Below are 26,157 nucleotides of genomic sequence, written 5' to 3' on the forward strand. Positions count from 1 at the left end.
TTCAAGCTATTATTCCTCAGAATAGGCACTACCGACTGACTCATCAGTGGACAAGAATAAGCCTTCACATGATAGGCGTTCGCCTAATTCCACTAACAATTTGATAAGTGGAGAAAATAAACCACATTCTTGGTTAATGGGGAGCTGTAAAGTGGATGAAGAGCTGATGTGGAAGAGATGGTGATGCAACACTATCGACTAGAATATTATGAGGAATCTCTTTGCGTTGTACACTCTTGAAAGAGCTTGATGTAAAATCATTATCTGATATTTGCATTATCAAAAATACAGTTCATTTTCAGTACAGGGACAGCGTGAGAGCAGCGGCATACACTCCTCTCTAAGCAATGCTCACATAGAACATGTTAACCACACCAATTACAGGCGGCAGCCAGGGTGACATTTACAAGAAAATTTTCTATCTTGTCGTTTAAATTAAGTTTTCTCCTTGTTACTCACGCCTTGCATTTTCATTTCTGTTTTCCTGGATGCACAGCCGCTATAGCAGATGAAGCAGTTTAATGCGTGTACACTGCGATCAAAATGCAGCGTAGGTAATAATGTAACGCAGTAGCAGATCAAGTATCTGCACTGGAATCGTTACAGCAATGCGCAGAGACAATCTGATAGAGCACTACGCAGATATCCGTGAAAAATAGCATACTTTAAAATCTTTAATTATTGATTTATTTGGTTTACAGGTTACCTTTGATATAAAAAAGACTCAAGCTGATCAGGAACAAAAGGAGTCAGGGGTAATACAAAGGAACAAACACTGCGTGCTTCAAATTATGGGATAATAATAAAATGTTAATTAAATTCCTTTTTTTAATGAATTATCTTCCCCATTTTAATGAGTTAAAGTTTAATTAGGGGTAAATGGGAAAAGGGAAAAGGAATGATGTTAACCTTCAGTGCATAAATATATTGCATCATAATTTAACAAACCCCAATCAGAAGCCCACGTTGCACTGTTGCTTATTATCATGCATTTTTCCTGCAAAAAAAAAAATAATGAGGCATAAAGGAGGTGAGAAGGCAAGCAGGAGCTCTTGTGCTTATTTAAGACAGACGTAGTGCACGTCAGACTATTTAAAGATAAACAGGCTTGTGCTATAGAAACGTTTTTATCCACTGTAGGGACACGACGTGTGTCAGACTCTGACAAATAACGACGGCACACTTTGTTATTAAAGCCAGGTGAGAATGGCATCAATCTGAACAAATTAACATTAACTGCAAATAGGTCACAGGAGCCGTTCGCCAGGGGTAAACGCTGTGATCTTCCAGCGTTGCTTTTATTTATTTATTTTTATTTATTTATTGGGAGAAAAAAAAAATCCAAGAAAACTGGGACTGATGTTTGACATTTCCTCTGCCCCTCCCAACCTCACCGCACAGACTCATCTGCATTGGGGTTTCACTTCCACTCAGACGTTGAAAAAGTTCAAAATGTTCAACCCCATTAACATCTAATAAGGAGAGTGTTCGCACAGTTGCACACTGAGTTTTAATCCAAATCTGTCTGGTCACCACGTATGACAGCTGCAGGGCCACTGCTACCTCAACAGCAGGCTTCTGTCAAATGTGCAGCTCACTTGATAATAAGCAACTCCGCTCCGGTGCCAGCATTAACCTTTCTTACCATCAGGGTGACTTTTTTCAACGGGGCTTTGATATCGGTACACTGTAGACTTTCCTCGGAAGCCAGCCATGGACTCAGCTGTTATCAGGATACAGTATCTGCACAATGGAATTTTAAGTGAAGGGCCTCGCTTTCTTTTAGGAGAAAATACCTGCATCTTATCAAACCTTGTCAAAAGGGTCACGTCCCGGCTTTTTGCAGGACTGAGCGTGTCCTTTGAGAGGATTTGATATCCTATGGCCTTCTGGCATCTTACCTTGTGTAAGTAGACGCTTGGCAGATGCAGGGAGGGTCTACTTGCTTAGTTTACACTAGTTTCTCTGCCCGTGTGCTCTTCTCGTCAGACATTATCCTTGCTAAATAAATGTTGGGAAGAAAAAAAATGAATGTAAGATCTCTTTGAACTGCATTCTCTAATGTGGGTCAGAGATCTATCGCATGCATATTCTGAAAGCCTTTTCATCTGCAATTGCAAAGTTAAGATTCCCCTGGTACATTCTTAATTTCATCTACTTCTCTCGCAGTTATTTATTTAATATATCCACATTAATGTCTTCTCAAACATGGTAAAAGTGAAGAGTTCAGAGGGAAACTTTTCTTCTCCCTCTGTCTGCATGATAGTCTGTCCTCCCTTATGACTCCATTTTAAAGACAGTGGGCTGACCGGCAGTGGAGGGAGGGAGCAAGGGATCGAGAGCAGGGAGGGTGAACAGGAGAAGAGAGGCTGCGCTCACTGCAGCACTCTCCTCAGCTCTCAACTCCCAGTCAGCCCCTCTGTGTGTGTGCTTTGAAAGAGAATAGGATTCAGCCCTTTGAAAGCCGAGGCTGCTCACCAGGGCCTTTGTGTAAAATAACATCTCTACTGAAAGCCAATTACTGGTAACATTATTTTGGTTGCTTCCATTATTAAAAGTACCTCTCTCTGTTGCCCCCATCATCCCTCCACCACAACCCCCACCCCACCTGCTCCGCCATCACTCTCTTACAGACGGAGAATTATTCCATTGACTCCAGTTACGTGAACAGCAGAGCCCACCTCATTAAAAGGTATGTCTTGATTAGGAATTGTTACCAGCACCTCATTACCATTGTTATCTGTAATTGTTTTATCTAATGAGTGCACAGCTACTGTTGCAGTAGTTTTCATGTGTTCCTGCATGTTCTTCATTCTGTATAATTGCAAGGGGAGGATAAGATTTTAGGATAAATAGTATTACTCTAAAATAATGCGTTTAGTAGACACTTGTTGGGATGAGGCACAAAGTCATACTTTCGGATTATTAAATTACACAGGGCAGCAGAATCTGCAAGTAATGATTTTCATATTTGCAGATAAGTGTGATACACTTATGCACTTTGCTTCATTAATTACACATAAACTTGAATTTTATCAGGTAAACGGAAAAAAGAAACAACTACCTAATCGTCATATTATGTTTAAAAAAATTTTTTTAAAGAAAACAGTCACGAATGGACCATAATTGCCTCCTTTTTTCCCGTTTGTCAGGGAAAGAAGGATAAATGTTTTCATTGTGCATTGTTATTCAGCTCACCCAAACCAAGATCTTGGCTAGGGTTTGAGGAATTCAGGACTGGAGACTGGGATGGGTTTCACAATTCCCTCAAGCCAAAGAGGGTTTTGTAAGCAGTCTCACTTTGTAAACTATAGTTCTCCCTTCTTACCTGCAGCTATAGAACATTCCAGGCTTCCTTTTGTTTGAGGCCATCCCAGCCTTTTGAAAACCCATTATGGCAATTTCTCCCCAAAAGAATCCCTGCATTAATGTAAACAAAGAGCATTCAAGTGTGGGCCTCTGCAGCATACTACAAAGAAATCCCCTCAGGAGCCAGGGAGCCTCTGGTCTGGGACAGGTGCAATTACAGTGATAACATCAGAGAGCCAGCATTACCTCCACTGCAGTCCTCTCTCCCACACTGGAGAATGTGAGGCTCGCACTATGGAATGCAGCTACCTTGCACTGTCCTTTGCTTCCTTTACACTTTTTGTGCACATTTGTTTACTTTCATTTTCTCCTCAGTCTGTCTTCTTCCTCCCCTCTAACCTCTAACACCCTCGTCTGTCTTTACATAAACTCATTCATGTTTTTTCCCCTCTGTCTCTCTCTCGTGCATGAACACGTGTTCATATATTCACCCCTATTTAGTGTTGTTTGTAAAGCAGAATTTGTTCCAGTGGGATGGAAATCAAGTGAAGGGAAATCACGCTGTTACTGTGCAGCTGTTGATTGTGCCCCCACACCCCACCCTCTTTATTGACTGTGAGCCCCAAACAAGGCAGATGCTCAGTTTGTATGCTTCCAGCATTTTCTACATCCATCTTCCTTCCAGGAATTCCTGATTACTGCAGTATTTGTTTGATTGTAGTGAGTGAGTGCCTCCTGTTTGTTCAATGCGATGTCCTTGAAGTCAGTGCATCCATCCAAAATGTCCCTGGCTGAAACATCCTGTGGCTGGTTTGCTATCTATGAAGTTGAAAAATGTCCACTTAATCCAAGAAGGCTGTCAGGAGATTTAAACGCCCTTCTTATTACATGGAAGTGCAAACAGAAGCTGGAAAGAGGTTTTGTTCTTTGAAAAGGTGTGGTGCTTAACTTAGACTTAGAGCCAGTGTAAATTAGTATTCATCCACTTTAAATTGATGGAAATGCACCAGGTTAAAGAAAGCAACAAAAAGCACAAAAAGGGACACGAAGCGAAAGATAGACAAGTCGTCACAAACCATCACATTAGAGATGGATGAAAAAGAGCATGTTTTTAGGTGAGGTGACAGTTAATCAACATTTCCCTTTCCTCCCTCCTGGCCCCCATGTAGCACATCGACATTCAAGGACCTGGAGGGGAACAGTCTGAAGGACAGCGGCCATGAGGAGAGCGACCAGACCGACAGCGAACATGATGTCCAGAGGGGACACTATGTTGACACGGCTGTCAATGACGTGCTGAACATGACTGTTCCTCCTAATGTTTGCCAGCTGCCAGACCAAGGTAAGAAAATCTGTGTCTGTTTGTGTTTATGTGTGTGCGCACTGTGTGTGTTTAGAGGATCGCTACATCGTTTGGGATGTGTTTCAAGTTTCAAGATAAGACCAATGTGTATTTTTGTGTGCCACTGAGACTGTTTTTATGCTACCGGAGCATCTTTTAAGATGCATTTACCCATTGGAAGTCCCAAATGTGCAAGTATATGAATAACATCACAGGTTTTTTTGTCTTTGATGTTAGTACAGCTAATATGAGGGATCTGTGACGGCAAAGGCTACCCTTTGATACAGGCTTAGCCAACGTTATTGACTGATAGTAGCCATGTCTGCTGTTGAGGATGAGCTGACTTCAGATGTGCTTGAATGGCAGCAATTAGGCTCATAAAGGTAGAAGGTGGAAATCTACATATCTCCATGTGCCCTCATCCATTATTCAATTGGATCATTTAGCAGGGAATTAATGTTGATGTTTCATTTCTGACTCCCCATTTAAAAAGACATCCGCTTGGTTGGCAGAAGTCAGTGTAAGGGTCATGTTCATTCTTAACTACTGCCAGTCAGACTGAAGTAGAGAGTGGGTCAGTTAGAGGGAGATAGAGGGGAAAAAAGCAGGATATAGCTGTCTGGGAGTCCAGGATGTTACTATATGCACCTGAGGGTATTTAAGTCCTAAAGGAAGCACTACACGCACAGGTGCAATGGCAGCGCAAGAGTCAGTGTGTGAAACGCTGCAGATATTTTAGGATAGCCCCATTAGGAATTTCATTCATAGTGAGGAGGAAAGCGTGGACGTTTGAGGACACTCTTATGGATATCCTTTGCATCGGAACTTTACATTTGCCCCAATTTGGAAACTGATGCCAAATTTAGGTTTTCCTTCCTCATTTAACGTTGACATATTTTTAGTTCCTTTTTTTTCTAACACTGTCCTACTAAGGCTGTGTACTTTCTCACTACTCTACTTTCTTCTTTCGTAGCTTCATATAGTGAAAAAATTTTAATGAGCAAGAGATAACGAAAAGGAATACGACTTTATAAAAAAAACAAAAAGCGCAAAGAAATGAAGATTATGTGATTTTTTTTAATAAATTATTTATCTATTCTGTCTATTTTTGTCAGTGGACTGTGAAGTGTGTGGGTGTGGTTGAAAAGGCGGCAATGGATATCTGTAGGCTCTTTCCTGTCGGTTCCTGGCATATCTAACTAACGAGTTTCACTGTTGATATTGTTCGACTGGGTAATAATAACATTAGTCAGCCCACATTTTACGTTGTTCAAGAATGGAGTCGTGCATGTGGATATGCCTTCCTGGCTGGTAGTTCACACCTTGTAATGACTTAGCCGAGAAATACATAGGGTCAGGAAGTATGACGACCAGAGAATCAGCTTGTGCTGGGTGTTACCCTGGTGGCATCAGACGATAATGAACAGTGAAAAGCGAATCTGCTGACTAGTGGTTGTCAGCTGTAATTACTTCAGAACCTGCAAAAAATTCCTGGGTCTCTAAAAAATGCTTCTAGTAGTGGGATCTCATTATTGGAGACAATTAGAAGTAATGTACATGAAGAATATTACGAGTGGGGAGAGCTCTCTGAGGCAGATCTTTTTTCATTAACACCACCAATGATTGTATCTGTTTCAGCCAAATGGATGCATGCCTCCTGAATTTGTAATGCAGCACCACATAGCCGGTAAACAGAACAACAGGCTATTTCACAGTGTCTGTCCTTTCCTTTGACCAGAACAAATAGATGATAATGAGGTTGCTGTTTGGAATTACAATTTGATGGTTTGGTTTTTCTTTATTTTATTATTAATTTAATCGCTTTTAGCTCCAGACTCACGTTTGGCCTCTGATTTTTCTTTAGCGACAACAAAATACCTCAGTGGAATCTATTTTCCCATTGCTTTTGGTAGTCATTCTGCAGCAGTGGTCACATCACAAAGTAATGAGAGGGCGGTTATAACTATTAAATAAATTGGGCAAAGATCGCATGCGGAAATGTAATGACATTCCAAATGAAATCATCTTTCTATTGCAATCTCAACGGTCTAATTACACGGGTAAAGGGCATGGTAGGATGACATTATGGGCTGGTTCGCCATGATGCATGGTCCTGTCTCCTGGCGTATCAGGATTTGACAATATCCTCTTCTTTTTTGTTGTTGTTGTTTCTCAGGAGAAGGCCAGCTTTTTCGTTTTCACGCTTTTTTTCTCCCCTTCTGCTTAAAGTGTCTTGAGTACAAAGGCAGAAAGGTTTCTACAATATAGAAGTAGTTGAGCTCATCTGTTTTAATTGACAAAAATGGACACTATCTGCCAGTTCTGGTGAGTGAGTGGAGGGAATTTTCAGAAAACAAATAGGCATGTTCACTAAACACCCCGCTGTTTAGATGTCTTCTGGGAGTAACTGTGTTGTATAGTGCACCTCTCCTGCCAGCAAAAGCACAAAACATGTTGAGAGACTACAATTGCCAAAGGACAACAACACGCACAAGCTGAGGAGAGAAGAAGCTTGTTTTTTGTGTGTTTTTTATTGTTCTGTTTTCTTGTGTTGATAAGCGCTGAGAACAAAAGGAAGCCGAAACGGGAAGGGAGGTAGGGTTAAACTCTCGGGCTTTTACAGTGCAAATGTTTACTATTCCCAGTGTCATGTAAAGATGTTGTTTGCCCAGGAGACAATCTGTTACGGTTACACAACGGCCCTGCATCCATGTCATCTTGTTGACTTTCATGCGGGAATCCATTCGCGTGATGAGATTCAGCTGCTAACTAGCCCGGCACCATATCAACGCGGGCATTTTCCCCACCTAAAGCAATTTAGGAGTTTCATATTTGGCTTTTGTCCATCTGTTGTATGCCTTTTTTGTCAGTAATGCCTTTTCAACAACATTATTCATTGTTCCTGCACGAGCAAACACCAAGGTAACTTTGAGCAAAGTGCTTGTGAAGAGACTTTCGACTTAAATCTGAGTGAATTTGCTGAATCGCTGCCAAGAATCTAAAAAGACGTGTGTATGTACTCTTTTTGAAAACCTGACCTTAACTATCCTCACCCAGTGGATTAGATTAAGGAAGTATCTGAAGAACAAATTACATTAAATCTCTTAAAATCTATAAAGGAAGAGATATCTTTAACATGTAATGGCCCCCCTCGTATCTGCCAACAGAATAGAAATGAATGATATCGCTGCAACTATAAATTGAGAAGAGCAGCTATATAAAATGAATTCTTCGTTATCTTTATAGGCATGTCTGTGAAGTTGGGGGGATTTGGTTGAAATGTGCGACATGCTAGCTTTAGCTCTGTAGAACTATTAGTGTCAAGGGAGAAGCAAAGGAGACGACTCTAAAGGAGCTGTGACAAAGGGGGCTTAATCTATTTTTTTGACATCCTTTGATTGTCATAGCTCACATTTTAATTCACATGGATATGGATGAGCCGTGGATTTCAAGGATTAAGATTCATGTAACGCTAAATCGCTCGAGTTATCTCTGCGGGGGGGAATGGTGGGGGCACGATGTCATTTTACAGTGTCCGATCTGTGGCTTTAGATTTTTGTGATCTCACTTTTGGAATTGTATCCAGGTCAACGTGTAAGTGTTCTTCAAATAAAATCACTTTCTCTTGGCTTATTAAACTCAAAGGGATCTAAGACTGCTCAATTAGCCAGAGCAGGGAACAGGCCTCTTTTATTTCTGACATATTCCTTGGCCTCCACCTCCAGAGAATATCTCTCATCTATCTGTTAGCTCCCTGTGGGGGTGTGCCTGAAGCTGGAACCCAGGAATGGAAGCCCCCTCCGTGGGCTGCAAAATTCTCCGTATTCCCTTCTTCCATCAGCAGATCCACAGGGTTTCACTGTTCCTAATTGATTTTCTTTCGCTTTTTCTCTCTCCCTCCATATGTCTCTCCATCTTTATTTTCTCTTCTGTTTCCATCTACTGACTGCAAACATCTCCAGCCCACATCTCCCAACTTTGTGCCAGTCAAGCAGTTCCCTTTCCCTGTTGAATTAAAGAAAGAGTAAAGGCATCTCACATGTTCCTGCTGCAAACTTGCCCTAAATTCACCACGGGAACATTTCTAGTTTGCAGTTCTCTGATCTACTAACGAAAATGCTGACAGGTGTCAGAATCAGGAAGGCAACAGGAACAGGGCTGTGCTGACAACACGAGAAGGGGAGAGCGAGCCAGAGTCTGTGTGTGAGGGAGACAGAGATTGAGAGATGAGCTGAGAGTCTAGTAAGCAGTCTTAGCGAGAGAAAATAAAAAGAGGAAAAGAAGAAACAATCTCTGTGACAGGTGGGAATGATTTTTTTCCCTTTCTCTCACTCAGAGGTAACGTGCTAGAGGGTTTGACTGATTCTCAAACAACATTTGATTGAATTAAGCATCAAAATCCTTGTTGTAATTCAGGCTGTCAATGACACGTGTTGCGTTATGATACTTTACGATAAGATTAACATATAAACTCTATACTGGGACCATCCATTTTGATTTGGATTTGTCTAATCTAATGTGGAACCAGTGGAGGTAAAATGGCTGACAGTGACAAAGAGCTCAGAGCATTACAAGCATTAAGGAAGATAGAGTACAAACACACTGCATGCTCAAGCACACCAGAGAGTGCTTGCAAGCAGGTGTAGTGAACTCTGTAATGAACAACCTGGATGTAGATTTTTGCCTCCGAGCTGCGGAGAATTAAAGAAAAAAGATGTAATTTCATGCTGTGTCCGTCTGGGCTTAAATTTCTTTCTATTTTTTTTTTTATCTTGTTTACGTCGCCGAATAAAATTCGGTGACTGTGAAGTCTTGGCTCTGTCACATTGAAATTACACCTAATAATGTAAAACAGCTGCCTAATTTTTGCGTGTTGTTAAAAAAAGGTCTGAGGATTTTCTTTCTGTGTCACACTGTGAAGAAGAGTCTAAATCTGTACTGAAAACACTGCTCTTATTTGTCCTCTAATTTAAAAGAAATCCTGAGGCCTAAACCACTCCAACAATTTATATACAAACAGCAAAGACACCCAAAGAGGAATTTAAGAAAACGTGGTGCTTTTTGTTAAATTTCTGCGAGCAACATTACCTCTAGCTGCTCTTTCTCAGCTACTGCAGACACACACAAAAAGGGCATGCAAAGGATCTTAATTTCCACCATCAACTGCAAACATATAGTAATGTTATAATTCTATAATGGCATCCCCTGAACCTACACTCTGCCAAAGCTCTCCTGAATATACCCAGTGTATTTAATCAGCTCAAGAGGGGACTGCTTATCTCTTTGCACTTGTCATGGATAGCGTATTGAACATATCAGAGAGAGAAATGGGAATAGTTCATTATTTTCTAGGGCTCACAATGAGCCTGATGTATCTCATTGCAGGCCCTCCACTGACAGCTCATTTTCTAGACAATCCTGGCATTCAGTTCACAACGCGGCAGGGCAAGAGAGAGAGGGGGGAGAGAGAGGGAGGAAACACAGAGGCAGAGAGAAAATAGGGCTCCGGATCTCCATTGCTTATTCATGATGCTGTGGCATGCTAGGTGTGTTAATAATCTCCGCAGAAACCAAGTGAATCACCGTTGTTTGTTGAACACCTAGCAAAGCTGGGCCCCAATCGACAGCAGATGGGAAAACAGGGGGATCAGGATGATCCCAGACAGAGGGAGGGAGATTAAGAACAGGTAATGTGCAGAAGTTGATGGGGGCCGAGTGTGTAATAAAGAGAGAGGAGAGAGTACCTGAATTTTAAACCTGTTCGAGAGTGTGTGCACAGCGTGTTGAGTGTGTGTGAGGCTGCAAGTGTGTGTCTTTAAAGGTTAATCAGGGAAAGAATGGGAACGAGAGAGAGGGAGAGGAGGGAGAAAGATAAAGAGATGGCACAAGAGTGAAATACTAGAAGTTTGGGGGAAATAGAGTGAATTGCAAGATGCCGAGCTGTGGTGTGCGTGTCTCCAGTCTACCTGCTTTTTTGTGGCTCTGACTGATTCTGGTCCTCGTTTGAGGAACCGAGGCAGCAGCCATTTTTACAGCCGCGATATTGTCCTTATAATTCTCTGAGATCACCACATGCCATAACCTCTCCTGCACCGCAAGCCATTTTAAACACGGTGTTAAAGCAGGGGCTGTATGACTAAACAACTGCAGCCTCATTTGTGCTAAAATGAAATTGTAAAAAATCAATTGCCAATTGATCGATCTGATGTTATTAAGTACGATGAATCATTTTGTAATTATATAACTAGAATTAAAACATTTTACACCTTCGATCTTTCTGGAGGGTGACATCAGCACGCCGCTCATTACTTCACTTTTTGTTGTTTCTACGATGTAATAATGATATTAAAAATTAAGATAACACCCTTTTTTTCATTTATCTTTTTCAGTATCTTCAGAATTGAATTGAATCCTTCCTGGATTTAAAAAACATCCATTTGTGGTGCTCTTTGTAAGGGGCACATGAGCTAAAATAAAAAAACCCTCTAAGGCCTTGAGAATAAAGGCATTTAATTTTTACATAAAAACAGAGGGCTTTGGAGCTTTTTTGATGTTTTAGCTTATTGTTGTATCTTTATTTTGACACGTTTTTGTGATGTTCTCCCGAGGGGTTGGGAGATCACTATCTCACCTTATTTTCACGTAAAGTCGACTCAGCAAAACAAAGAGCCCTATTTGCACGTTTCACCCACAACCCCCGCCACAGTATAATGCAGCAAATGCAAAATGTAATTTCTCCTTGAAATGCACTCATTTACATCTCCTTTAAATGTACTCAGTTTCCAATTTCCATGGTTGCTGCGTGTTTTTGTTACCTGCAAAGTAAAAGTTATTGTCACTTCTTCACAAGGGCGACGGTGACATTTCAACAACTGACCGCGGACAAAGCTCTCGAGATGTTATGGAAATTTGTCAGGAAAATAAGCGATTTTATTTAGAGCAGCAAAATCTGTAGAGAGTAGAGCTGTTAATATCAATATTTAACAAAGAGGCCTTTTTTTTAAAAAATTCCAAAAGATTGTTGTGGTACACGTAAAGACATTACGACAAAGTGCCCCCCAGGGATTTCATGACTAAACCTCCCCTAGTAAAGTAAAGTAAAAGTTTATTTCTACAGCACCTTTCAAGACAAAGATCACAAAGAGCATCACAAAGAAATACCAAGGCATTTGTCACAAGTCACATTTTTGATTAACCAAGTCTTAATCATGGCGCTGTCATGTCATAAAATAGAAGTGGACCTCCGTTTATACCACTCATAGTATTACAGAGTATGTTTTATACTTAAGGGACTTTAAGCATTTTTAGTCTTTTGTTGTGATCACTGATGTTTTTTTCATTTACTTAAATGTAAGGACCTGTTGCACCGTGCTGTCCCACCTGCAACGATAAATTAATGGGACTAGCATACCATGTTTTAACACTTGATGCCCAGCACTGCGGTAAATATCCTTATTGTGAAATTTAGTGGAAATAAGGGCGGGGGATTACTGTGTTAACCCTACTGGCTGCTGGTCAGCTGAAAGGTTTATGTTGGGGGGGGATGCATTCCCAGCTGATTAGCCATTGTTGTGTGTTGTGTCGGGAATGCAGTTTGTTTGAGTAAGTTCGCCACCAGAAGCATTCTACACTTTGTTTAGAAAACAGCTGATACTATAATTCTGCAGCAGAGCCTGATCCTCTGTTGACAACATGAGGTCCTATCATGAGCCCACAAAAGTCCTTTGAAAGCATGACTTACCACAGCTTTGCTGCTGAAATTGTACGACTCCAGTCTGATACTTTGTTGAGTAAACAGCCTGATGAGGACATACTATACACATAGACAAACTCAAAGGAGCCTTGATGTGTGGCTGGAAGTGGGCAGGATAGTCACAGAGTGACTGCCAAAGCAAGGCTTGTATTACAGGGATCCCAGGATATCAGACACCAGGCGGCCTGTGCTCCCTCCAGGCAGGGCAGAGTCTGGCAGCTGGCCCACAGCCCAGATAGCTATAATCAGCTCCATTACCTGTAGCACTGACTTCCATTTAGGAGCCCTCATAGTGGAACTATGGCTTCACTGCGGGGATTAAGGATGCTGAGAAATTTAGGAAAAGTACAAACAGCATGCAGTTGCACATGCTATATCTACACCTGCTGCTGCAAACACGTATATTGTACACACAGGAACACATTCATAACTGCGCGCCACACAAACGTGTAGTGAATGGAGGGAGATTTCCTGGGCTTTAAGTGTCTTGGCACGAGGCCTTTCTTTTATCTTCTCCCCGTGTGAAAGGAAAGATTAAGAATATATTCTGCTCTGTTTAAGGGGAAAATCAGCTGTCTTTTGACAAGTACATTGTAGCCTGCAGTTTTCTGTCCAGAATACAAAGAGACATTTATCACTGCAGCTGGGGTAAGGGAGGAAGAGAGAGAGGGGGGGTCTCCTGTGCTGCAGCGATGTGCATTTCTTTTTTTAACCCCTATTACTTCCTTTCTGTGGGAAAAAAACACAGCACTCCCATCCTCCTTAATCCATTTGAGATTTCATCTGTTTTATTTTTCCTTTCATTTCACTGTCTACCCCCGATGCCTTTGTCTTCTCCATCCTGATTTTTATCTTAGTTCTCATCACCTTCTTTCTCCTGACAACATTATAGCTCAGATGGAATATGTAGCGGTAATATGTAAAGTTATGTCGTCCTTCTCCGTCGTGGCAACAAAAAGGTTACTACCTCAGGCAGAGTGCCATAATATTTCCATAGTTTGCTCTCCTCATGTATATTCAGCGAGAATGATTTATTCTGTAACATTTTACTTTTAGAAATGCAGGATTTCTCTTCTCGAGACTTTGCATATGCTGTAAAACAACACGGAAGCTTGTGCGCACTGGATTTGTACTCTAAAAGTAGTTAAGCAGAGGTTAAAGGGAAGTCATAGAAAACCAGCACTATCATTACTATCTTTCATTTACCAATTAGTGTCAGTGTTCCCCTCTCTGTCCCCGAGATGACCTTGCAGAGATGAGCTCAGTGTGTTGTAATTGAACATTTTGAGTCAGCCTCAACAGTGGTAGGTACTGTGCGGCTGCTAGTAGCCCAGAATATAAACTATTGATGAAAGAGGGAGATCAGAGTAATGGAGAGGGGGAAGCTGCTGAGATATGTGTGGATGCAGATAGCATCCCCCAGCCCGTTCTTGGCCACCAGGTTCCACAATGCCTTGCAGGCATTTTGTCTTTCGACACGTCTTCATAATCCTCTGTGCTCTGTTTATTTCTGACTTAGTGAATTAATGCGCACCTTAGTAATTTTAGTCGTTCAGATTAAAAAAGCATATATTACTGCTTATCTTAAAGGGGTCTTCTGCGCTGAGTGAGGATCAGATTTTAGAGCACATAACCTGAACATCACATTGAATTTAATCTGAGCTACTCTGGCATGCACACCCTGGATTCACTCTGCTTGGACTTAGTTCACTGGTGAGAAAGGTCAAGAACTGAACTGACTCAGAGCGGTGTTTCTCCGTTGTGGTGTATCTGGCGGTGGTGGATAATCAAATTAAGTAAATTTATCAGCATTAAAAAAAGAATATTCACAAAGGCCCTCTATTTTTGTATTATGCCGCTAATAAGATATTTGCTTAAGGCTACCACATATCTTTCTGGGCATTAACCTAATTATCATTTCACATTAGTATATTATGTAAAATCAGGTTAGCGCGAAACATGTAAATACTGGAGTAACTGTTAACATTAATCTGCTTAGTTTCAGAGATAGGGTTTATAATATAAAGAAAAATGCTTGTGATAAATTCCAGGAGGTTTTTTTATGTTGTTCCTTTTATGTATAATTGAACGAGAGAGAGAATTCGCTGCATCTTGGCAGCCAAATTTGAGTTTTTATACCACTCTGTACCCCACCTCTTTAAAGGGGAGGATAAAAGATAATGAGAGAGGTCGGTTGTTACGTTTAATGGCGGACAGGAATGTCCCAGAATGGCTTTTTTTAATGATGTGCCTCTTCTCGTGCAGTCCTCGTTAAGGATGAGTTCCAAATGCACGGAGAGGACAGCGAGGGGACCGCGGCCGTATCCTCCACGACCCCCCGAGATGCAGCGGGGGGTCTCAGGCTCCTTTGTGTGTTCTCCAGCTCATCTTAGAAATCCAGTGCTCGTCTGTATTCAGCTCACATCAGCATCAGAAAATAAATAAAGCAAGCAATCAGGCCATGACCTCTTATACCCACAGTGCTTAGAGACCCCCCACTAATACCACCCTTCCTCCCCCTCCTCCCCCTCTGTTCCACTTTACATAGGTTTAACTACCTTGGATTTGCAACTGAATGTCAAGCTTGTGTTTGGCTTTACCACAGGGCAAGTTGTTCCTCAGCTGTCTCTAGAGAAAAGGAACTCAAAGATGGAGAGGAGCAGGGGAATTGGATCTTTGACACCTGTCACTTCCACTCTGCTGCACCTTGCTCTCTTGCCACACATAAGGACTTTTCATGTTATCACGAGTGGGCACAGGGGCTGAGAAATCCAATTACTAGCACTGTGTCAGGCCCCTGCTATCATCCTTATGTATGCTATAGTCATGTTCCTTAAATCAGAAAAGATGTGCTTATTAGCTCTTTCTCTTTTCTTCAGGCCAGTCTTCCACCTCCATTTCAATCTGTGTCTTAGATACAAGCTGTAGCCTCACCAGTGTCACTCCTCTATACAGTGTAGCACTGGGTGGGTGGCTAATGCTACAGACATTGGTTCTGACTGTCTTATATTAAGTGGTATCATGGTGCAAAGCTCACTGCGGTGGATAATGGAGAACCTGGGAGAGCATCAGAATGCCTCCCAGATGCCAAACAGATTGGCCTTTGTGACAGAGAAATGGAAGAGCATTAGAAAGCGTTGGAAGGCCTCCTTCGTGCGTTTCTTCTACCCAGTAGGTGGAAATCTAATGCATCTCAACACAGTGGAGACCTTGCTGTGTTTGTCTGATTTCTTTTATTTGCTGCTAAGTGATGTTGACTATTCAGGTGGAGAAAACTGTGTAATTATTTTTTTCATTTGTTTTTTTTCCCAAGCCGTGACCCGCTTTTCTCCGTGGTGACCCACCTCCTCTTACTGTATTAATAACCTGCCCATAACACATACTGTCCTATTTTGCAAAATGTGTTTCTTTTCTTTCTTCCTTTTTTTTTTAAAGGAAGGAAAAATTTGAAAACACAAGAACACGAGAGAGCAGGAGTCATGCTGGTACTTCTATGACAAGATAAAATGGAATATAAAACAGTCCTGGCTAGCATAATGTGGCTTCACATTCAGTCAAGTTCACTTTATATTAATTATGTAAGGCCAGTCTTTTGAGGCAAAGCAGAAGCTCACAGAGGGAGAGGAAATCCAAGATATTGGTTTTCTGCCCGGTGTGCCATCCCCAGTTGTTTGGATACAAGTGGGCATTTCAGTTGGCTAAAAGAAATAACACTTAAGAGGTGAAAAAGTAATCTTTTCTCACTGTGAGAAATGTTTGCACCAAGAATAAGAATAATAAATAAATAAAAATAGAGTTAGAATCCTTGATATTTGTGAATAAAGCAATGAATTGGACTTCCTATTCACTAAAAGCCCCATAGCACACAAAGCAATATTTTCTGTGTTGCAGTGTGCTATTACCTTGACATTAGCGCTTTATCTTTTCTCTTATGTGGAACCATTACTTTTTTATTAGACTTATATTTTGGTTTCCTTGAAGAATATTTAATTGTCAGCCATAGATCGCAGTGACATCTGTTTTTACCTTACAGATTGGACAAAATATAACAATAGTCCATAGTGCTTCTATCCTTAAGCCGACTCTCCGGCTCTTTTTCTCTCCATCCCCACTCACCACGTACAGTAGCTTTCATCTATGCTCCAACCCCATTCATTGATGTAATTTAAGAGTGTGCCCCTTTGCTTCTCCCAGACTCAAGGGTTTAGGAGCAAATTAGCTCGCTAGCTCGGTCAAGCTTAAACACAGAAATGCTGCATTTGTTCCAGTGTATTTAAAGATGTCCTCTGCAGATGCATTGTAGGGGAAACGAGCCAAGCAGACAGAGGCAGGCAGGCAGGCGGTCTGGCTGGCTGGCATTGTGGAGTGGGCAGTTTGCAACAGGGACGCCGGCAGCCTGCTGTGCTGAGTTTGAGGGGCGTATTATATTGTTGTTGGGGGCATTCAGCGCCTGAGTACAGGTTAATTTGAAGCTCGTCATTAGAAGGGCAATTTAGCTGCTCAGACTTTACAAGGCCAAAATTCACCGTGCGATTTTTGCAAAGTGCATCACGTCATGGTAAAACACTCTATTTAAATGCATACACTTGCCGATGCAGTCGCTTTACAAAGAGATCTTTAAATCACTCATTGGGATTGTGTTGCTTCTTGTTTGTAGGTTAAAAAAACCAAACGCAAATATTGTAATTCTGAAACATGCTACCTGCTTTTTGAAAGTCGGGATCCAAGAGAACTGAGAATAGTACACACTAACAATTCTTACAATTTGTCTTGATAATAGAAAAATATGGTAATAATAAAGCAAAGCTTTTTAAATGCTTTACAGTGCTTTTCCAATTAGGAAAACTGCAGTTTTGTTGCTGGCACCTTTGAAAGATTCCTTCATGCATGAGCTCCCCCCTGCCACCAAATGCTTTTTCAATTGGAAATACATCAAATTATGTGAATGAGATGAGCCCAAGTTTAAGATTAATTTCGACTTTAATTGCATATTATATATTTTAAAATAATCATCCATTTAAAACACTTCCAATCCAGAGATGAAATTTATCTGATGAAATTCATCACCAAATTATATCCCTGATTAGTTTTTCTGTTTTTTTTCCTCGGGAAAGTTATATGTCCACAAAATTATCCAATTTAGTTCAGTAAAGTTATTAAGCTGATTTCTTTTTTCCTATGACAGTGTTGCGGTTGGCATCATTATCTCGCAGAAGAAGAACCACGTGTACAGTACAGATTTTTTTATCGTCTATTCACTGTACAGAATTAGGGAAATATATAATTAAAATCCAATCTGCTTTCAGTAACCTTTCAGTATCTGAAATGCAACTGGAATTTTAAAGTCCAAGTGCTGTATTTATTTATTTATTTATTTATTTATTTATTTATTTATTTATTTATTTATTTATTTATTTATATAGTTCTTTAACAATAATGGCAATTAGCCCTAAGGATGGTGGTTTGATTACAACAGCAAAACCTGAACAGAATAATTGTGGGATATGGATATCATAATGATATGAATTTTAGTGTCCACTTAGTGTCATCACATGTTGTATGAATTGGCACTGTGGCTGAAGCGTGGGGTACTTTTCTGCCAGACACGATCCTGGCCTTATTTTTATGGAATTCTGTGAACATGTAAGTGTATTGTTCTGGTGATGGAGCCTGTGTTAAGAACCTTTTTACTGCCTCTTTAACACAGTATAGCTGTGTACAACTGGGCTTAGCTCTTTATGCGCTTCTGTCTGGGTTAAATCTAGTCCAGAGTGCCTGTGGAGAGAGTTAAATGGTCACTGGCTGATGTACTATATGAAAACCAGGGCATAAATTCTGATGTCTGTTCAAACAAGACCTGAACACTGTAAATCATGCCCCTTCAAATGTTCTTTATGTCATGACCCGAGCCGAGGGTAATACTTTTAGAGCCTTTAAAACTGTTCCTGAGACACTGCAACCTCTAGGAGCCAGCTATGGTAGGAGTAGGCCACAATAAGGTGAGACAATTCTCTCAGCAAGACAGCATGTGTTGCCAGGGCATGGAAACCAGCCCACCCACGTATGTCATAATGACAACCAGTTCACATCGTTTCCACTACATCAAGCAGTCCATTGGCTAGTGGTCCTGCTTTTGAACAAAACACTGCTCTGCGATGACATAGTGATTTATAAAACAGCATAGTGATCACTTTTTTCATCCCGCTGCTGTTACACAGCTGTTAAACAGATGCCGTTTGTACCAATTTAGAGGCAAGTGCATTGTTTGTCAACACCACTTTGGAAATTCATTCTTTATACCCAGACCCATTATAGAAAGCTCTAGCGTTGCTGGATGGGCCAGCAGCAAGGGAAGCGAGCATACGGTGGAAGTAAAAATTTGCAGAATTTGGCACGTACTGTTGCTAGCATTTAGAACAATTATTGACAAGCATTTCCAAAGAACAGAAAGCGTAAGACTGGCTCAAAATGAAGTTAACTTGCCATCTTACATCAGGTTTTCGGAAAGACATAAGTAGGCCTGGTAGTAGTGACAAGCTGTCAGACACTCAGTGCAGCGCGGGATGTATTAGGCAGTGAATGTGTTCTTGATAAATTGACTGCTACTAATGCTCAGAAATAGAACGACGGCCCTATGAACCCCCGGCTTTAACAGTCATAAGACAGTACTAACAAGGCCACACAGTGTGTCTAATTTTCTTGACAATTAATATTTGACCGGCAGAACTGAAGGAATTCTGAACAGATAGGCAGAAATTAGAGAAGGTTTTTGGGTGAAGGATTCATTTAATTACATCAACGTATATGAGACAGTAGAACTGATTAGATGAAAGAGCAAGACAAAAGGAGGGGACGCATAAAGGATGGCCTTGTGCAGGGAGCTGTGAGGGATGAATTAGACGTTTCGGGGGGTGGGGGGGATAGCTTGATGTGACTGAACCAGATGCTGTAGGGAGAAGGAGAGGACTCGATGCTGTGCAGAGAATGATGGCTTACGTGGCGCAGTAAGGGTGCCCCTCTACTGTTTGTAAAAACAAGACCATCACACTCCATCTTGCTGCTCCCGCAGGAGCCAAGCCTCAAGGCTGATTTATGGCCCACAGACTGAATTGGCTGGCTGGGATGACAGCAGTGCTTGGACTCTCCCTTGTGAGTAGTGTAGGAGGCTGCTTGGCCAAGCCTCAGCCTCAGCTGGCCGTAGAACTGTCCTTTGCTGTAGTTAGGACAGACTAGATGTTAAGCTCTATTTGTTGTGTTAGGATCGGAGAGGACCAAACCTGTTAGTTCTTGAGCATATTTTGAACTCTAACCAACCACAGACAGGCACCGTCTTTTCTGTTCGTGCAGTATTTTTTCTCTCCCTTGTGACGCTTTCATCAGCTTTTGCATTACAGGCTCCATCAAGACTCTGTAGTAACAATTTAGATTTAATCATGCTTTGCCATGTGACTGCCAGGATGGAAAATTAATATGGAGTAGCAATTAGAAAACAGCCCTCTCATTGTTAAAGATACTGTGGCATACCAAGATGAGACCAGAAAAGTGGACATTTTAGCTGCAAATGAAAAGCTTTAAATGAAAACACACACACACGACAAGAAATTTTGACTCCTTAGGCCTTCGATCGTGTTTATAACTTATGAGTCGATTTTTGGATTTTACACCTGTACTCCCAACCAATGAAAAGGGGCACGTAGCATAATGGCAGTGTTGTTGTGTGCTGTTTGATCTTTTCAGACTATTTGGTAGCGTTGTTACTGAATATTTAATGGGGATTAATATCAAAGACAATAAGGTAACAACAGAAAAACAAGCAAAAGAAATCAAAGGGAATTGGTAAAGTCTGTGGAGGCCATAAGTAAAGCATAGCGAGGTTTAAATTAGTCTACATTATTTCCTTTCATAACAGTTCCATCACAGGAAGCTGTGATGCTGTCTGGATGTCTGTTGAGTAGCATCTGTTTTCATAAGACCATCAGTTGAAATGCATTGTTTCTTCTGCATCAAAAATGTCACATATAGAGGAAGTACAAACAAAAGTAGTTTAAGCCACAAGTGGCACTCTTAGTAAGATGATTTATCATACCGTACTGCTGTTCCTGCACTGCTGTTCATAATTCTTTTTAGGGTTTATCATCCTGTAAAACCAAACTGACTGCATCGTGTCATACTGCAGTTCCCAGTTGTCTTGTGGTAGTCAAACTAAGACATACAGAATTATGATTTTGTCACCTGAATCTGGTTCATATCTACTCAACCCTGTCTCTGCCCCTCCAAACTGGTATTCTCTGTTTTGCCGCTGCTTACGCTGATTTTACAGGATTACATCATCATTTTCTACCTTCAGGCTGTGTGCGCTACTTTTGGAGGGATAAGCGTTTGCGTTTTCCGAGTCAGGCAAACAGGACGCAGAATAGCTGGCGAAAGCTCAGGGAATTATACGGGGAGGCGTCTCGCTCAGTGAACGCATCCCTTCCCTTTTGTGTCAGTGGATTTTAGTCTTTTTGCTGATTCTTCTTTTCTTGCTACATTAGCAACAAACAAATAGCACCTGCAGCTGCATAACATGAAGGGATCATTATACGCAGTGCACAAGGGTAAACTGAGCAACGAGCTTGTCAGGATGTGGGATTCCCTCGCTGAAACTGAAGATCTGTCTGCTGTAAGCTGAAGTTCAGACACCTTCATCTGATTGAGTCAAATAGACAGGACAGAATCGGCTGCCGGCAGGTAACAGATGCAAGATGAGATGGAAGGAAGCATGGGTTTTTCACCCTGTGTTGATGCAAATTGGTGCTATAACTACAAACAGAAAAAACATGGAGTCCTATCAGGAGACTTTAGCTTTTGCACATGTTTTATTTTTTTAATTTCATATTTTCAATCCTATATATAAAGTCCTTTCTACTACCTTGGAGTCAACATTAGAGTGCAGCATGTTTGATATAATAGTAGTGTTGTGATCTTGATACATGATTAGAGTTGTACTTTATTACCATTATATTGCACAATATTTTAAATGAACAAATCAGACACACACACACACACAAAATCTGCAGCCCAGCCTGTACCTCCTGGTGGAGCTCCCTTCGTAATTAATTTTGTGGATCGGAAATGCTCCCAATGACATCCTTCTCTGTTCCGTACTCTAAATCTGTTCCTGGAGCTGATTGGCAAGCTTATTTTCCTGATAACTTTGAATACACATGCACAGCAGGAGGGCCTTTACTGTCTTCTATTCTGTACTTGTTGACTTCTAAATCTAAGCAGTGCTGTAAAAGCCTTTAATTCATCTCCTACCTTACACAAGCTTGTTTTTCTCTTATCTTTTAATGGGAGGAGATTACGTTTTGTTAAAGGTCGATGGCCTGTCACTTTTTTCATTTAAATTTTGTCTCCTCCAGTTTTTGGGGCCTTTTAGAGCAACATCTGCGTTTTATGAAGCTGCAAGGAAAGGCAGGATGTGTGAGTGTTAATAGCACTTGGCTTTCATAACAATGTCATTTACAACCCAGTTGCTCGCTCATAGACCCCTAAAGGAAAGGAGAGAAATGGCATTCACTGCATTTGCACGCACGGCGCAGTAGAGAGCATACAACTTGTGTATGTTTCTTTGTGCCTCAAGGCTTTTCACGCCTTAGAAAGTGCTTTAGGCTATAGAAATAAGCCAAAGTGTTTAGAGGAAATTGAATTCATTACCGAGATGCTTGTAAATTTTTAATCAGTGCAGCAAAAGATCTACTTTGTCAAACATGCCAAACAAGAATTTTGGTGAGATTTCAGATTGCCAAATATAGAGCTCAACTTTTGAATGAATGTAAAACAAAAGTTTTCAATAAGAGCACTAAATGCTCATGTGAACAATTATCTTTACATTGCCTCTTCGAGTTTATATTTAAAAAAATGCGTTTTAAAGTGCCGTTACAGGTAAAGCAGTTACGCGGGGTTAAAAAGGCTTTGAAATTGTGCTTTTTTATGTTTATTTATTTTTCTATTCATCATCCTCTATTATGTTCTTGGTACCTGGAAAAAATTACTTTCTGTTGTGATTGCATTATTACATCCTGATTGGAAATGTTTAAACAAAACCCCCAACTCAATGCCTTTTGTCTCCCTGATTGCTGCCATTGCAGTTTCGTGGACCAATCAGCATTCATTGTCATTTCCATAGATGCAGGACTATAACTAGTGGGAAATATTCAGTTTTCACACATTATTGCTTCTTGGCCTCATCAAATGAGCTTAAATGTATGGTAATTAAATAAAGCAGCCTCGTTATGCCTGTTACGTATAATTTGGATAGTATTGGGTGATAATAATTCAAAAATGCATTTTACATATTATTAAATTGTGTGTACTTAAATTGTTACTGTGAAGTATAGTTCAGATGCTTCAAAGACAACGGGATTTCTTCATCCACATTCATTTGAGAGAGAATGTCATGTCAGTGCATGTCAGCCTGTGCACAATTAGACAGACATGATGAGAGAAATCCTCTTCTGTCATATGGACATTGGTAACTCATGACTTGCGATTTCGGTGCCCATAGGCGATGATTCCTTCACAATTTTAAGACAGCTCGTGATATCCCTAACATACTCATTCAGTTATTCCATGACATGGTAACCGGTCATATCTGTCAGTCTCATCAGATTATACTTTATGAGAGACAACTCTGGCATATCTGCTCCTGAAAAGCCTGTCTCCAGTCTTTAAATATCGATCCCCGGGGGCTTAGCAGAGGTGCCTCTCATGAGTACAGAAAAGAAGAGAGAAAAACAGATCATTAGTGATTTTAATTAGGTGATCTGTCAAGCTGCGATTGCCAGATGTAAGTGTATGCATTTGGGTCGATCGCAATCCCTCTCACGATCCCTTCTTGTCACCTTGGGCCTCTGAAAAGTAGGATGGCTCTTGCTTAGAGTAAAACAAGCAGTAGGGGAGAAAAGAAATATGTCACTGTGCATGTGTGTGGCAGGTTTCTTCCTAAGAAGCAGGTGGGGGGTTCGGTTTCATATCGAGGTTTAGGAAAAATGAGTTTTGTTTGAAATTTTCCAAAAAATATCAACGTTCTGCTGCTAAAGCTAGAAATGTGACACCGTGAACATTTTCTAAATGAAATTGACAGAGGACAAACAAAATTATGTGTACATGAGATTTCTGAGTACTGCTCTTTGGACTGTTAAAGAACAAACAAGAATTAAAGCATTTGAGTTTGAGAGACTTCGGCTCCTTTTGTTGTTATAATGATGCAGAAATGTTCTTAAATGTTTTTCCCTCAACACAACAAAATGCAGAAGACGCAGTTATACAGACTCAGACAAATCTTTTTTTCACTTCAGCGTTAAACATCATTACATATTTATAACCCGGCGCCAGATGACAGAAACAAAGAGGGAGAGAGATATGAACCGTGCAGCGGCACCGCAACTCGTCTGGTGTCTTTGTGAGATATCTGATTGCAATGTTTAAACCTGCCTTTCATCTAATGTTGCTACAGAAAACTCAATTATACAACAGCTGCAAATGGACTTTTGATTTAACAATTCATAATTTAATTGGCATATTAGACGTGCCCCTAACATCCAGCCCTAGTTATCATGGAGTAGTGTTAAAGGGAGTGCAATATTGCGCTCATGTAGATTGCAAAAAAATCATTTAGTAATGCTTAACTGAGTTTTCATGTGTTTTTCAAGTCAATTCTGACATACTTAAATCGTGAGGGGATTATCAGAATAAAGACGAAAATCAATTAACTTTAAGAACAAATATAACAATTAGGTTGTCTCTTTATTTCCCCACAGATCCCAGTGAGGGCTTTCACTGCCAGGATGAGTGTCGGATCCTAGGCCACTCTGACCGCTGCTGGATGCCTCGCGTTACAGTCCCAGCACGCGCCAAGTCACCCGAGCACGCTCGCAACGTCATCGCTTTGTCTATCGAGGCCACCACGGTGGACGTGCCACACTATGAGGATGGCACAACAAAGAGGACTTTTGCCACCTTTGGCAAGGATGGGTCTGAAGATGTGGAACGAGGAGACATAAAGGGAAAGCGGACTCAGGAGTCTCAGGTGTGTAGCCCCAAGGCCAATGGAGGGGCTGTTCGTGAAGCTGGCAATGGGCGGGAGGCGGCCAGTCCCATCACTTCCCCTGTGCACCTGAAGAGCCCAATGTGCAAGCCGTCATCTGCCTACAACACGCTTAAATGCCGTGACGCAGAGCGAATCGCCAACCACAGCCTGCTGCGGCAGCCGGAGGGGAAGGACAGTGAGCCGGCTGTAAGGGAGATCAACACGCTTCTCCACGACGGCCGAGACAAGGAATCCCCCAGCAGCAAGCGCCTGAAGGACATTGTGCTTTAGCAAGCTTCTCTGTGACACACACCAACATGTATACACACATCCAGTGTAAACTCACATATATATACCCCGCAATAGCTGTGTATACACAGAAGAAAATCTGGCTGTGGCAGTAGAGAGACACACCCATTTGCAGTATACAAAATTGAAAAACCAGCCTGGGCTGAAGATAAACTGACGTATGCTGCAGCTAGTTGTGTGCTCAGGCCCAGGTAGTGGATGTGGCTTCGTTGTAGTCGCAGTACTTTTTCCTTGTTTGCTTTTTGTTCAGATTTCTTTCTATCAGCCTGCGATGAGTGGACAGGCAGGTTACTGCCGACTGCATGGACACGGCCAGTGGAGCTCTCCAGCCCTCGACCCAAAGCAGGACTTTACATGTTTGGACACCTGAGGTGCCAGTTCATACGTACAGTTATGCCTTTTGAACTACTTTTGTATCACGAACTGATATTTGCCTTCTTTGGTTTTGCAGTCTGTTTTAGCTGCCAAAATCGCTCTTTGTTCCTTTGTATAGAGTTCTGTCACTGTAATAAACAAAAACAAATACACACAGGATTCATCCAAAAATATCATCAATTTACTCCTTCAGAAGTTTGCAGTGCATTCAGGAGAAGGAAGGTGAGGCCTCCCGGTCTCATGTCTTCCTGTCCCTGACAAATAAGAGAAACTTTCTCTGCATGTCCCTGAGGACATCCTCGTGTCATCAGACTGTGAGGTCCTTACAGTATTTATATTTTATCACGGATGGAGCTGATTGAACTCTCGTTGTCTGCCAAGCCGCTCTGACTGCAGGAGGTGGGGACAGACAGATACTTGTGATCAAATTGCGTTGTATGAAACAAAAAAAAGACTTTCTGCTTTTGAAATCTCCTGTGCCCAACCTTGATTGTAGCCAGTGGAGCACAAATTAGAACTTTGTGCTTTGGTCTTGTACTTTTTTTGACTTTTGACTATGGGGCTAGGATAGAAGGGATCGTCACTCATGTCTTGCTATGTGAAACTCTGTATAGGGTTTACTATTATCATTTTTAATAACCTGTTGTTATGTGACAATCCCTTTAATGTTTTGTTTCAAGAGAAAAAAAATGAATAAACATTGGTGTTCAACTGAAGCTACAGTAGCGTTTGTTACACAAACACAAAAATAAAAAAAAACATATATGCCAAAATATATTTTATAAATAATTTAAAATGTATAATGAGAATATTTAATGCTGTGTAGTTATTTTATCAGTAAGTTATACTTGAAATTAACTTGCTTTTCGTTCATTTGTCTTTTGCTTTTATATTGAACCGGATTTGTTTTGGGGGGTTTTTTTTGTTGTTTATGTTCAAAACTTGGATTTTTTTTTTTGTTTACTGTGTGATCCCTGGCAACTGTTGACTTGCAGT

At 41.1% G+C, this 26,157-nt stretch overlaps 1 protein-coding gene across 8 annotated transcripts in view; it reads left to right on the forward strand.

Moving 5' to 3' along the window:
- Positions 1-25,877, forward strand: part of pcdh19 (protocadherin 19) — a 51,009-nt gene extending 25,132 nt beyond the window's left edge. For 4 of the 8 annotated variants that reach the window (XM_026146126.2, XM_080308447.1, XM_026146145.2 and 1 more), the window contains exons 3-5: positions 2,634-2,692; positions 4,479-4,651; positions 24,209-25,877. In XM_026146126.2, coding sequence (XP_026001911.1) covers positions 2,634-2,692; positions 4,479-4,651; positions 24,209-24,768 — 792 coding nt within the window. In that variant the 3' untranslated portion in view covers positions 24,769-25,877. Of the gene's footprint in view, positions 1-2,633; positions 2,693-4,465; positions 4,652-24,208 lie in introns of all 8 variants that reach the window. The other 4 variants (XM_080308424.1, XM_080308440.1, XM_080308430.1 and 1 more) reach the window with 1 other exon arrangement.
- Positions 25,878-26,157: the final 280 nt, after the last annotated feature.

Source organism: Astatotilapia calliptera, chromosome 2, assembly GCF_964374335.1.
Source record: "Astatotilapia calliptera chromosome 2, fAstCal68.1, whole genome shotgun sequence".
NCBI lineage: Eukaryota > Metazoa > Chordata > Actinopteri > Cichliformes > Cichlidae > Astatotilapia > Astatotilapia calliptera.